Source organism: Topomyia yanbarensis, chromosome 2, assembly GCF_030247195.1.
Source record: "Topomyia yanbarensis strain Yona2022 chromosome 2, ASM3024719v1, whole genome shotgun sequence".
Taxonomy (NCBI): Eukaryota; Metazoa; Arthropoda; class Insecta; order Diptera; family Culicidae; genus Topomyia; species Topomyia yanbarensis.
The window spans coordinates 104,245,579-104,258,221 of NC_080671.1; the positions used below are offsets into that span (position 1 = coordinate 104,245,579).

Here is a 12,643-nt window from a genome sequence, read left to right on the forward strand (position 1 = left end):
ATAACGCTTGCGTTGTTTTCGTAGTCCATTACGCAAACGGCGAATCTAAGCGTTCCACCATAGAAATTTGAAATCCACCCTCCTGTTGACTCGTTTCAGTGGAACCATTAGGCGGAGTATGTCATATACTTTGCCATAAAACAGCGCGACTGCTTCGTCAAGCTCATTACAACACATTAAGTCGGTCCAGTCGACAGTGGCAATCAGTGCGGAGATTTCGTCAAAGTTGCAACGGTTAAAGTCAAAATCAAGGTCGTCAATCGAATAAAATGAAGTGTTGGTACATACATCTAGCCGCAGGACAAACGGTTTGTGGTGAGGATCGACTTTGAGAATAGCAGTCGGAGGTTCAAGCAGCTCTACGATATCCGTGTTGTTTACGAATGCAAGATCGAGGATCCTCCCGTTCACATTCGTCAATGAGCAGATCTGGTACAGACCGCCTGCAACCATAGACTCCGTTACAGCTATTTCTTGTTCCGAAGAGGCATTAATAGGTAGGTAACATTTTAGATCATTATCGAGCGACCACTGAAGGCGTGGAAGATTGTAGTCTCCAAAGACGAGAACAGTGTCGGTGCTCCCAGCATTGTCTAGAATTGTTTGAACGGCATTAGCGTGCGCGTGATACAAATCCGGATCACTATTTCGCCTGAGATAAACACAGCTAATATATACAGATTGATTCGGGAGGGCGATATGCACGGCGATTTGCTCCAGGCGTTCAATTCCAGATAAGCTTAGCTGCGAGCCTACGAGGTTGTTCTTTACCGCTATTAGGACGCCACCGCCTCGACGCAGATGACTGGTTGTTGAGTTGCGGTCGCAGCGATATATTACGTAGTTTGACGAGAGCTCAGCGTTTAATATGTCTTCGCGCAGCCAGGTTTCCATAAGGACAATGACGTCGCACAGTGGCTGGAGGCTGGCCAAAACCTCAATAATTTATTTTTGAAATATTGATATTTTATATTTTTCCTAAATTTCTCATGTATTGAATGATGTATATTCAAAATTTTATGATCATTGGGTAAGAACACGATTAACATGAGTTTAAACGTAGCAAAATTCGGATTTTTTATTGATTTTCATTTCTGAAACCACCATTGCTCTGTTTACTTCAAATGCATGTTGCTCTTTTGATTTTGGTCCGATTTTAGCACAACTTGTTTCATTGTGCAGAGGAACAAAAGAACTTGGTTAGTGAATAAAATACATTTGGTAAATTTGCTTGGAACTATGACTTTTTTGTTTAAATATGTTTGAGGTGGTCAGATCAAAAATACTTTTTTCACTAATGTATTCTGTACGAATTTCGGAATCATTTCGGAACGGTCACATAGTATACATTCTATGGGAAATAACCTCTATTTTTCAAATATCATTGTCTCGTTCTGCGCCTAGGTGCGCAAAAAGTTTTAAGGAGATTTTGAAGCTTTGTTGCTGATATGGAGGCGCATGGTGTTTTGTTTAAAATACTTAGACAATCTACAGTAAACCAATATGTTATACAATGCATTTAAAGTAGTATTCTTCATTTTTATGATATTGCTGACATTGGTGAACAGTAACGGAAAATCTATCATGAAAACGGGATCATAGTTATAAGAAAGGTTCAATGACACTGTATGGAAAAATGCATTTTATTTTTTACGACTTTTGACATCAAAAATGAACTCAGCACCTCAAAATTAGCTTAAATTGTGATTTTCAGCCAAATTAGGTAATATTTGAGGTTTTGTCCGACTTTTGTTTAAAGACCCGCCACTGTGCGTCGTAGTCACTAGAAGAAAGCGCTAGATGGAATTCTTGTGTTTTCGTTCTCATTCCTCGCACGTTCTGGTAGTAAACGGAAAGAAACTGCTCGGAATGTGCGGTAACTTTGGGAACAGGCAATACAGGATGTGAAACAGGCGATGTAACTAGTTGGGAGGAGGGCGAAGAGCAGTGGAAGTAGTCATTGTTGCTGAGTCGGGCGCATTCGGTTCGACTTCTCTTCAAACTCACGATAAGCAATGCCAACATGTAGACGCCGTCATAGCCTTTTCTTTGAGATCCGTGGGCATGCCATCTTTGTAGGAGACAAAATTCAGCGTTCTAGGATCTCTGCCACGAGGGACCAACTTGACGACAGTGATGTTCGAATTTCCGAGTTTATCCGCAGCTAGCTTGGTGACGCTTTCATCAGGGACATCGGGCGAAATTCCTGACAGGTACAACCAAAACTTTTTATCTTCACGATTCACAGCGATGGATGGTGTCAATGAACCGGCGGCATCAGTACCACGTAGCAGCTTAGAAGGATTGGAGCCTGTATCGTCGTTGTCTCTGTTTCTTTTAGCAGAATTAAAGGAAAATTGTCGCGGTCCAGGAATCGGCGTTTTTGGTACAGCGTCGATCAACGTTTTGAAGTTGGTCCGAATTTCTACCTTTAATTCCTCCAGTATGTCGTTGCGAATTGAATTTTTAAGCTCCTCGATCACCATTTGGTTTGCGGACTCAACGGACACCAATGCGTTACGAAAACGTGCTTTGTCCATGATATTTTTGCAGGTGTTACACATCCAGAATAAGTTAGACTTGTTAACAACTGCGGCAAATAATTCGTCGTTTAGTCCGCAACATTTTGCGCAAAATAACGAAGAGCAAAAACCGCCACATTTTACAGCATTACGACCATCGGAAAATTTATCAGTACAACTCTCACAAAATCCAGGCATTTTACGATATGCGGTAGTGTAAGGGTTACTAGTTGAAATGCTCAGTAACAGATGGCGCCACTTACACTCTACAAGATAATGACAGGTATGTTTTTGGGTACGAAATTCACTTAGGTACAAGATCGAAGGAGCGCAAGAAAGTACTAACCAAAACAACTACGAATTACTTCTCACCTTTCTCGTTCTGGCACCTGGAGCTCAGGAAGGCGGACGACAACTGATGGATGTATGTTCTTTCGGTTGGCAGAAATAAAACACAGCAGCGGCGATGATGTTTATTTCTGCTGGATGATGAATTAGCAAATTGATGGGCAGTATTTGGTGGTGTGTTGTGTTGATATTTTGTTCAGGATGGTGAAACTTTTGTAAACTGCGAGTGGAAGTGATGGTGGTGGAGTGGCGAGGTGCAGAGTGACGAGGTGGTGGTGTAGCGGTGGTATGGCGGTTGTGGCAAATCAGCAAACTGCTCCAGCTTGTCCAGAATACCTTGATATTGCGGTCCTACCTTGCGTGTGAGCAAAACACCGCCATTCGGCAAGTGAACACGGAGGCTGGATAACAAGTTTGAACGGTTTTGCAGGATATCGAGGCAATAATTACAATGATATAAACAAAAATTGAGGAGCTCGGAAAACTAACTAAACTTTCACAAACAGTGTAGGCATTTTTTTCGGACGGACTTCAAATTGTAATGATTTTTGAAAAAATAGTGGTAAGCAGAGAATTTCAGGTAAAACCATCCAATCATGTCCTTCATACATCAGTACATGGTTTAAAAATATTAAACTTGAAAAAAATGTGTTACGTCGAAAAATATGTAATGATTACTTCGAAAAGTGATCAATGTCACCCCGGTTTACGGTACTTCTGTCAGACGGTCGAGTTTTACTTTTCACCCTACAATTCAGAAAATAATAATAATTTCCATTCAATTGTTTATGGTTTGAGAAGAAATCCGAATATAATCGGCATTCGACCTATCGTTGTGAATTTTGATTAATTTGAAGCAATTAGTGATGAACTAACAATGATGAACACAACCCAAAGAATGTAATTAATATGGAGGAATTGGCAGTAAAGGAGATAAAAGTATGAAAAGCGTCCAAAATAAGGAAGGGTCCATAGTAGGCTGATGAACCTATCATTCGTTCTTCAACATCAAATGTGATTTCTGTGTAACTTCATTGTGAATTTTTCTGTTGTTCGACTATTTTCCAAAAAATATAGTGCATAAATTTTTTTGGCGTACTTCCAATGGGAAACTGCGAAAATTTTATACGAAATTAAATCCTAATACTTTTCAGTTAAGTGTATTTTGTGACTTTATTGAAATAAAGTTATTCAAAGTTAGTGTTAGTTCTGTGATTTTTGTGTAATTCTCAAAACCCCTTCATGTGACAAAGTATCAAACCCAACAAACAACGAAAGCTGAACAAGCCTTTAATCCGAGAGAAGAAGCTGAACAAGAACTGTTTAAGCTATTATCCAGCTATGTTGTTCGTTGGGAAGTTAGCTCAGTTACGAAATTTCACATTGTTTGCACAATTTTTGACCCCCGTCAACTTCAATTGAAATTTTTACCAATTGGTCTTATGAGAAAACATTAGGGAAAATACATTAAATGCTAGAACTTTCGAGTTGGCCTTTAGAAAATTGCGGTTCATCCAATTTTTAATGAAGCAATTTTAGTATTTGAACGAGTGCACGATCGTTTCTTGAAAAATACAGAAGCTAGGGTTTTGGGATATTTTGTCCTTAAAATCTCATATTTTAGCAACATTTCTGTTGTATACTGAAAATCATATATAAGTTTTTGCCTTTCTCATATAAAGAAAGGCTATGCAATCACTGTAAAAATCGACCTTTTAACCGAGGCCCGGAGGGCCGAGTGTCATACACCATTCGATTAAGTTCGTCGAGCTGGTAAAATGTCGGTGTGTGTATGGATGTGTATGTGTCATTTAAACTCACACAATTTCCTCAGAGGTGGCTGGACCGATTTTCACAAACTTATTTTCATCTGAAAAGTATGACGCTCCCATAAGCTGCTATTGAATTTTTAGTTGATCCGACCTCCGGTTTCTGAGATACGAGTTGAAGAGTGCGATTACACAGTAAATTCCCATATAAACTGGTTCAACCATGATATCCAAATGATGTAAAACATATTAAAATTAGTGCAACTTTACTCCAGTTGACGGGTTTGCATCACTAATGACCAATCAAAGCAGCTTAGACCACATTGGCCACCTATGTCGGTTCATAATGCCTCCGGGGAACTCACCAGGTTCTTACGCTAATATTACACCTATTTCCCAGCGAATTCTTTACCGATTTTCACAAACTTTATTTCAAATTAAAGATACTGTAATGCCATTGACTGCTGCTGAATTTCATGTTTTGAATCTTGGTTCCGGAGTTACACGTTGGTTAATAAGCTTACACTGGAATTTCCCATATAAATCGGTAAAATCGTAATACCGCAGAGGCTAAAAACTAGTGAAATGGTAGCTAAATTACTTTGATTCGCACGTCTAGATCACTGGTTGCCAATGAAACATTCTTTGAATACATTGTCCACTATCGACGATTCAGGAAGTCCCGGATTCCGGGTACATTCCACAATTAAAATCACATCGGTTCTTCGGTGATGACTGAACCGATTTTCTCAAACCAAGTCTCGAATGAAAGGTAATATATGCAGTTTAGTATTGCGTCGCCACCCCCCCCCCCCCCCCTCTACCATCACACCTTATTCCTTCATCACTCCGCTCCTCTCCCCTCCCCTCACATCCGCATTTCCTTCATCCACCCCGTATACCGAAATAAGATGAAGGATTTCTGACGCATCCTCCACTCCCACTCTACTAAACCCCCACCCCCTCCACTTCCAAACCCATTCCACCAACATTTCAAAATATTATCACATGAAGATAACATTGAACTCATGCTGATTAAGCTAATTGAATATTAGGGATGCCCGGAGCTTATTGGCAGTTGGGGTAACCTCAAGTTGTTTAAAAGCCATTATCCAATGTGTTTTTGTTAAAAACATTTTGTTTTGTAGAAGTTATGGGCGATATTGTGTGTCGAGCATACCAATAAAATTTTCTAAATTCTAAACACTTTGTGTTATTTTAGGTGATTTTCAATCTATTACCAAAATGATTCTATTTTTCAATAGTGCGTAAAAATAGCTTTCAGTATCCGTATAGCTATTACATCACATTAGTTATTCTTAAATAGTTTTTTTGTAAAATATGCGGTTGGGGTAAGTTGGCGGTGACGCACGCGGGACAAGCTGGCGATACTATTTACAGTGCAAATATAGTCATCAAATATTTTTATTTTTGAAATTCACTCCAAAGTAAAACTTTGTGTAGCTCGTTAATACAGGGGATATTTGCATCGGCCAATTGCTTAAAAAATTTCGAAAATATGCTTTCGAATGTGGAGTACGCGTCAAAGAAAAATGCTGGGGTATTGAGACTGAATTATATTAGAAAATGTTGGTTAATATAGTTGGTTGGTAAATAACTGGGCTATGCGTAATATAGACCCGGTGGTTCGCCACAGTAGTCGTTAGCCTCTTATCCAATAACTCCTATCCCTACCTCTCCGCGGTGCCAGCTAGGGTACGAGTAACCATAGGACAGATCGGGTAACCAACCATGGTGGGCGGTCGTATGCTGACAGTGTCTGTTCTCCATGTTAGGGGCGGCTGATGTATCATCCACGTGTCAGCGTGGGACTCTAAACAGAGCTGACACGATGGTCCGGCGAAACAGGGGGTTGGGGAAGGCCCAACCAGCCGCCCTGGAAAACTAACCGTTACGAACATTGCAGACAATAACAATAAGGACTACGATTGGAAACTCGGAACATGAAACTGCAGGTCACTCTGCTTTCCAGCTTTCGACAGGATTATCTACGATGAACTCCAACCACGCAACTTTGAAGTCGTAGCACTGCAGGAACTTTGCTTGACAGGACAAAAAGTATGGAAAAGCTGATATCGGGCGGCTACTTTCTACCAGAGCTGTTGCACCACCAACGAGATGGGAACCGGCTTTGTAGTGTTGGGTAGGATGTGTCAATGCGTGATTGGATGGACTCCGATCAACGCAAGGATGTTTAAGCTGAAGATCAAAGGCCGTTTCTTCAACTACAGCATCATCAACGTACACTGCCCACACGATGGGAGACCCGACAACGAGAAGGAAGCGTTTTATGCGAAGCTGGAGGAGGTGTACGACGGCTGTTCGCAACGGGACGTGAAAATCGTCATCGGTGATATGAACGCTCAGGTAGGACGGGAGGTAATGTTTAGACCGGTAATCGGGCCAAACAGCTTGCACACCATATCGAATGACAACGGCCAACGATGCGTGAACTTCACAGCCTCCCGTGGCATGGTAGTCCGAAGTGCTTTCTTCCCCCACAAAGATATCCACAAAGCCACCTGGAGATCACCTGACCAACGCACCGAAAACCAATTCGATCACGTTCTAATCGACGGGCAGTTCTTCTCTGATATCACCAACCTACCGCAGTGCGAATATGGATTCGGACTATTACCTAGCTGCAGTATGCATGGGCTCAAAATTCTCGACGGTGTACAACACTCGTCGTAGTCGGACGCCAAGGCCCAACATCGCGCAACTTCGGGACGCCGGGGTTGCCCAAGACTACGCACAGCGACTGGAAGCAGAAATACCCACGGAAGAACAGCTGAGCGCAGCTACTCTTGAAGATGGCTGAAGGGAGATCCGTTCCGCCATAGGAATTACTGCTATAGCGGCAGTACAGCGATTCCGAATCGAGGAAACGACTGGTTCAATGACGAATGTAAGCAGTTAATAGAGGAGAAGTATGCAGCATGGGCGAGGATGCTGCAGCACGGAACGAGACAGAATGTGGAGCGATACAAACTAGCACGGAACAGGAAAACCTCGTTCCTCCGGAGAAAGAAGCGCCAACAGGAGGAACGAGATCGCGAAGCGATGGAACAACTGTACCGCGTAAACGACACACGGAAGTTCTACGAGGAGCTGAACAGTTCGCGCAATGGCTACGTTCCGTGAGCCGATATGTGCAGGGACTTAGACGGCAACCTTCTTACAAACGAGTGTGAGGTAATTGAGAGGTGGAAGCAGTACTATGACGAGCATCTCAATGGTGAAGCAGACAAAAGCGATATTGCAACAGATCTTGGAGCACGCGCAGAAGACGATAGGCTGCCGGCATCTGATCTCCAAGAAGTCAAGGAGGAGATTGGTCTGCTGAAAAACAACAAAGCTGCCGGTGTAGATCAATTACCAAGTGAGCTATTAAAATACGGTGGGTAAACACTGGCTAGAACGCTGCACTGGGTAATCGCCAAAATTTGGGAGGGGGAGATTTTGACGGAGGAGTGGATGGAGGTTGTCGTTTGCCCAATTTTCAAAAAGGGTGATAAGTTGGATTGCTGCAACTACCGCGCGATCACACTACATAGCACCACCTACAAAGCCCTCTCCCAAATTCATTGCCGCCGATTGTCACCATTTGCAAGGGAGTTCGTGGGGCACTACCAAGCAGAATTGGATGGATTCCCGCGCCACCACGGACCAAATATTCGCGATTCGGCAGGTTCTGTAGAAGTGTCGCGAATACAACGTGCCCATACATCATTTGTTCATCGATTTCAAATCGGCGTATGACACAATCGATCGAGATCAGCTAGAGCAGATAATGCACGAGTACGGTTTTCCGGATAAGCTAACACGATTAGTCAAAGCGACGATGGATCGGGTGATGTGCGTTGTTCGAGTATCAGGGACACTCTCGAGTCCCTTTGAATCTCGAAGAGGGTTACGGCAAGGTGATGGTCTATCGTGCTTGCCGTTCAACGTTGTGTTAGAAGGTGGAATTAAGCAGAGCGGGGATAGACACGAGTAGCACGAACCTCAGGAAGTCCGTCCAGCTTCTTGGCTTCGCCAACGACATTGACATAATTGCACGGAACTTTGAGGCGATGTCGGAAACGTACATCAGACTGAAAGCTGAAGCAGCCGCAGGATTGGACTTGCCATCAACGTTTTGAAGACAAAATACATGAGAGGAAGAGATTCTAGAGACGACAATGTGAACCTCCCATCCCGAGTTCGGATTGACGGTGACGAAATCGAGATGGTCGACGAATTCGTGTATTTGGGCTCACTGGTAACCGCCGACAGTAGAGAAATTCAGAGACGGATCTTGGCGGGAAATCGTGCCTACTTTGGACTCCGGAGGACGTTCCGGTCGAAAAAAAATCGCCGCCGCACGAAGTTGATTATCTACAAGACGCTGATTAGACCGGTGGTCCTCTACGACCACGAGGCCTGTAATATGCTCGTGGAGGACCAACGCGCCCTTGGAGTTTTCTAACGAAAAGTGTTGCGTACCATCTATGGTGGTGTGCAGATGGAAGACGGGACGTGGCGCAGGCGAATGAGCCATGAGTTGCATCAGCTGCTGGAAGAACCATCCATCGCGCATACCGCAAAAATAGGACGTTTGCGGTGGACTGGACACGTCGTAAGAAGGTCGGACGACGATCCGGTGAAGATGGTTCTTGAGGGCGAGCCTACAGGAACAAGTAGACGGGGCGCACAGCGGGCACGGTGTGAACCCTCAACCCCCCCCCCCCCCCCTTGCGCGCGGGCCTGATTGGGAGTGATAATGGTCTTCAAATATCCGAGGTTCGAAGCGACACGTAGGGAGATGCTTTAAATGGGAGGACCAGACATTAACCCGAATAATGTCTATAGAATGACTAGCGACGTAAAAACGCAGAACGCGGACGTCACGCTCCTACCAGAATCGCCTGATTAACCATGGCACCCTACCGGTTGGCCCGATTGAAATATAACGAAAACAGAACGAAATAAAAAATCTCAAAAAATGTAAAACTTTCCTCTTATCTTTATAACACGTATCGTTATAAGTTATAACAATACTTTATCATGTTTTACGTGAATTGTCTGTAAGAAACGAGAGTTCCTACTCTTCTATACATGAATAAATAAAAAAAACTTACTTGAAACTTCTCATTCAGAAGCATCATTTTAATCCTTAATCAAAGAGACACTTTTCTTCATCACCCAGTACAGACCCAAACTGACTATATCTCCAGAAATAGTGCGAGCGTAGTTGATTGAAGGAGTGAATTCTCAGCTGGCAGACGCAAAACGGTTTTGAAAAAACTCATCTGACGGATTGTTCATCCATTAAACACTTTCCAAATTAATGCTGCTAATGTACACACATTGTTCTAAAAAATCGCGAACTTCAATTTTCACGTTAACAAATTACCACCATTACAGCACTAGGTACACGAATTTAACTATATTCAAAAAATTAACTTGACGGGGAGCAAAACTTTTTTCGTAGTCCCCCATCGCTTGCTTCGATCTATTTTCAAATGATGCGAAAGAGAATAAGTCTCATACTTATTTTTTAAAATATCGCAGAATCCTTCTTTGTCGAGCTCTTTAGCTTTTTGTTTAACTATTGAAAAATTCACTTGGATTCCAATGATTCAACTAACCTGTTCTAATTTCTTCCGCCATTTTCAGACACCAAAAGCCGTTCTTCCATTTTTTCCCCAAGACTCGACTACAACGAGTGGCTTCCCGTCGGCCGAGGCGATCCTTTGAAAAATGATCCGACTTACGACTACAGTCCTCCAGTGCTGGACCGGGTGCGCTATTGGCCCGAAAATCTGGCCAACAAGGACAAAGGAAGCGACATCCTATTACTTGGAGTGCCATCGAAAAAGTCCAGCTCGAAGGCGGATCAACAATATCAACAGCCATGGGCAAACAGTGGTCCGGTGCGAAGGACTTACTATCACCATCAAATAAATCAGTTACCAACAGTCTTGATGCCGCCTCCGCTCAGCAATCACATACAGCAGGAAGGTAGTGATGGGTATCTGTGGGCACAAGCAAGTACCAACCATCCACAGCGGTTTGAGTCGCAAGCAGAAGGATTCCGATACAAACCAGGTCCAGCTTCTTATCCTGCTCACAGCTTCGTGAATCAATATTCAGGTAGTAGTGTTAGTTAGACTTCAAAATACTAAATTTTTCATTCTGCTTTCTCATTGTAGGCCCGAAACATACAGATGTACCATTACATCAGATGACTTCATATCAACCACAACAACAACAACAATCGCATCACAACCATCCCTACACAACCACCATTCGTCTAGTAACTCCCAATGACCTGAGTCAAAAGAAACCGATCCTGCACACAATTCTTCAAAATGAGAAAGCCTATCCATTCACAAAATCCACCGTGACCAGCGCAATAACCGAATACACCCCAAGCTTCTACAACCCGCAAAGCATCAACGCCATGGCCACGACCATAATTCACCCGCCACAAACAACGGAATATCTTACATCGGAAACCTCGAACGACATCCCGGCGGTCAGTGTGAACATTCGAGCCCCTGCAGTAACTCCAACCGCATTCATGGCTGCGATGACGACAACCAGATCTGACACAACTTCTACTACAACTGTGACACCTCCGCCCTCAGTGACCGCCGACTCCTTATTCTCTCACTACAATCAACCGCCCCGTCCACCCAAAAGTCCACTGTACCTGATAATCGAGGGTCACTCGAAGGTCAAAACCTACGGATTGAACAATAATAACACACTGCTGCGACCTCCGATGATGGTTCCGGTTGCAAGTTCCGAAGATCCCGTGAACCGGCGTGTAGTCAACCGAGCTGAATCGGGCGATGAAATGGAAGTGTCTCACATCTCCATGAAACTGACCACAAGCACCACAACTGCGGCACCCCCGGCATCCGATGAGGAAAGTAGTGCTGAAAAATCTGCGATTGACTCCCTGCTCGGTCTGCTGGAATCTTCCTTTGGCGGTTATCTTCTGAGAGGCGATTCCGGTGGAAATGCTATCGACAGTGCCGAAGGTGATAAAGATTCCAAAGCTCGTAGAAATGCCCGAGACATTCGGGGCTGGTCACAACAACAACAACAACAGCAGCGGCAGAAACAGCAGGTGTTCGTTGAAGGATCTTTTCTAGTCGGAGAAAAGTCCTGCTCCGAGTCGGCAGCTTTCGACTGCTACCGAAAAGGAGTCGTACTGGATGAAAGTGCCACTATTATCGAGGATGCATTTAAGTATTGAGGAGAAATGATTTTTTTTGTTTTGGATGGTAAAGGACCGGCGTTATTTTTTGTTTCTTCCTCGAAATTCGGTTCTGAAGTATTGTTAAGTTTGGATATTTTAAAAGTTTATGAAGCTGATGTATTTTCCACGGTTATTTCGTGGTAAGTTGTTCGAATATCATGTGACCATCTGTACATAGAAACAAATAGAATTAAGCTCTAGTCTCCTAAGATTCACTAGGCTAAGGATAAGCTCTCTCACGCGCAGCATCATCCAAAAGTTCTCTGTGTCATTTTTTATGTGAAAATGTAGCAAGTAGAGATAAATCATTGTATTGTTAGCGATGCTTTTAATGATAGAAGTACTACACACGGTTTAAATCTATTGAATATCACTGAAACCATCCGAATTCATATTCGAATTTTCCATTCACTACGGGTCAAGCCTCGTGAATATTTGGGGATTCACCGGTTGGTCATCTCCATGGGCTGTCGCCTCGCTCGCTGCTGATACTTTGGTAAGGCACGTTTGCATTCAACCCCCAGTCTTATCACGATCTCTTCGGATAGTCCCCATCGGTAAACTTACCCTACTCCGACTGAGAGTCCCTTAGCGGCGGAATTTCTCTCGGTACCGATAACTGTTTCGTGAGCCAATTATCTCCCAGCTAATTAGAATCTGGTGAATTTATCCCGGTGCTTGTTTTCGTGAGCCTTTTAGCTCCCCGTTTTGTCCCGATCTACTCGATC

At 43.4% G+C, this 12,643-nt stretch overlaps 1 protein-coding gene across 2 annotated transcripts in view; it reads left to right on the top strand.

Annotated features, from left to right (window-relative positions):
* Window positions 1-12,262, top strand: part of LOC131679058 (uncharacterized) — a 61,466-nt gene extending 49,204 nt beyond the window's left edge. For both annotated transcript variants that reach the window (XM_058959609.1, XM_058959610.1), the window contains exons 3-4: window positions 10,322-10,798; window positions 10,858-12,262. In XM_058959609.1, the coding sequence (XP_058815592.1) occupies window positions 10,322-10,798; window positions 10,858-11,912 (1,532 nt within the window). In that variant the 3' untranslated portion in view covers window positions 11,913-12,262. The remainder of the gene's footprint in view (window positions 1-10,321; window positions 10,799-10,857) is intronic.
* The last annotated feature ends 381 nt before the right edge of the window (window positions 12,263-12,643 follow it).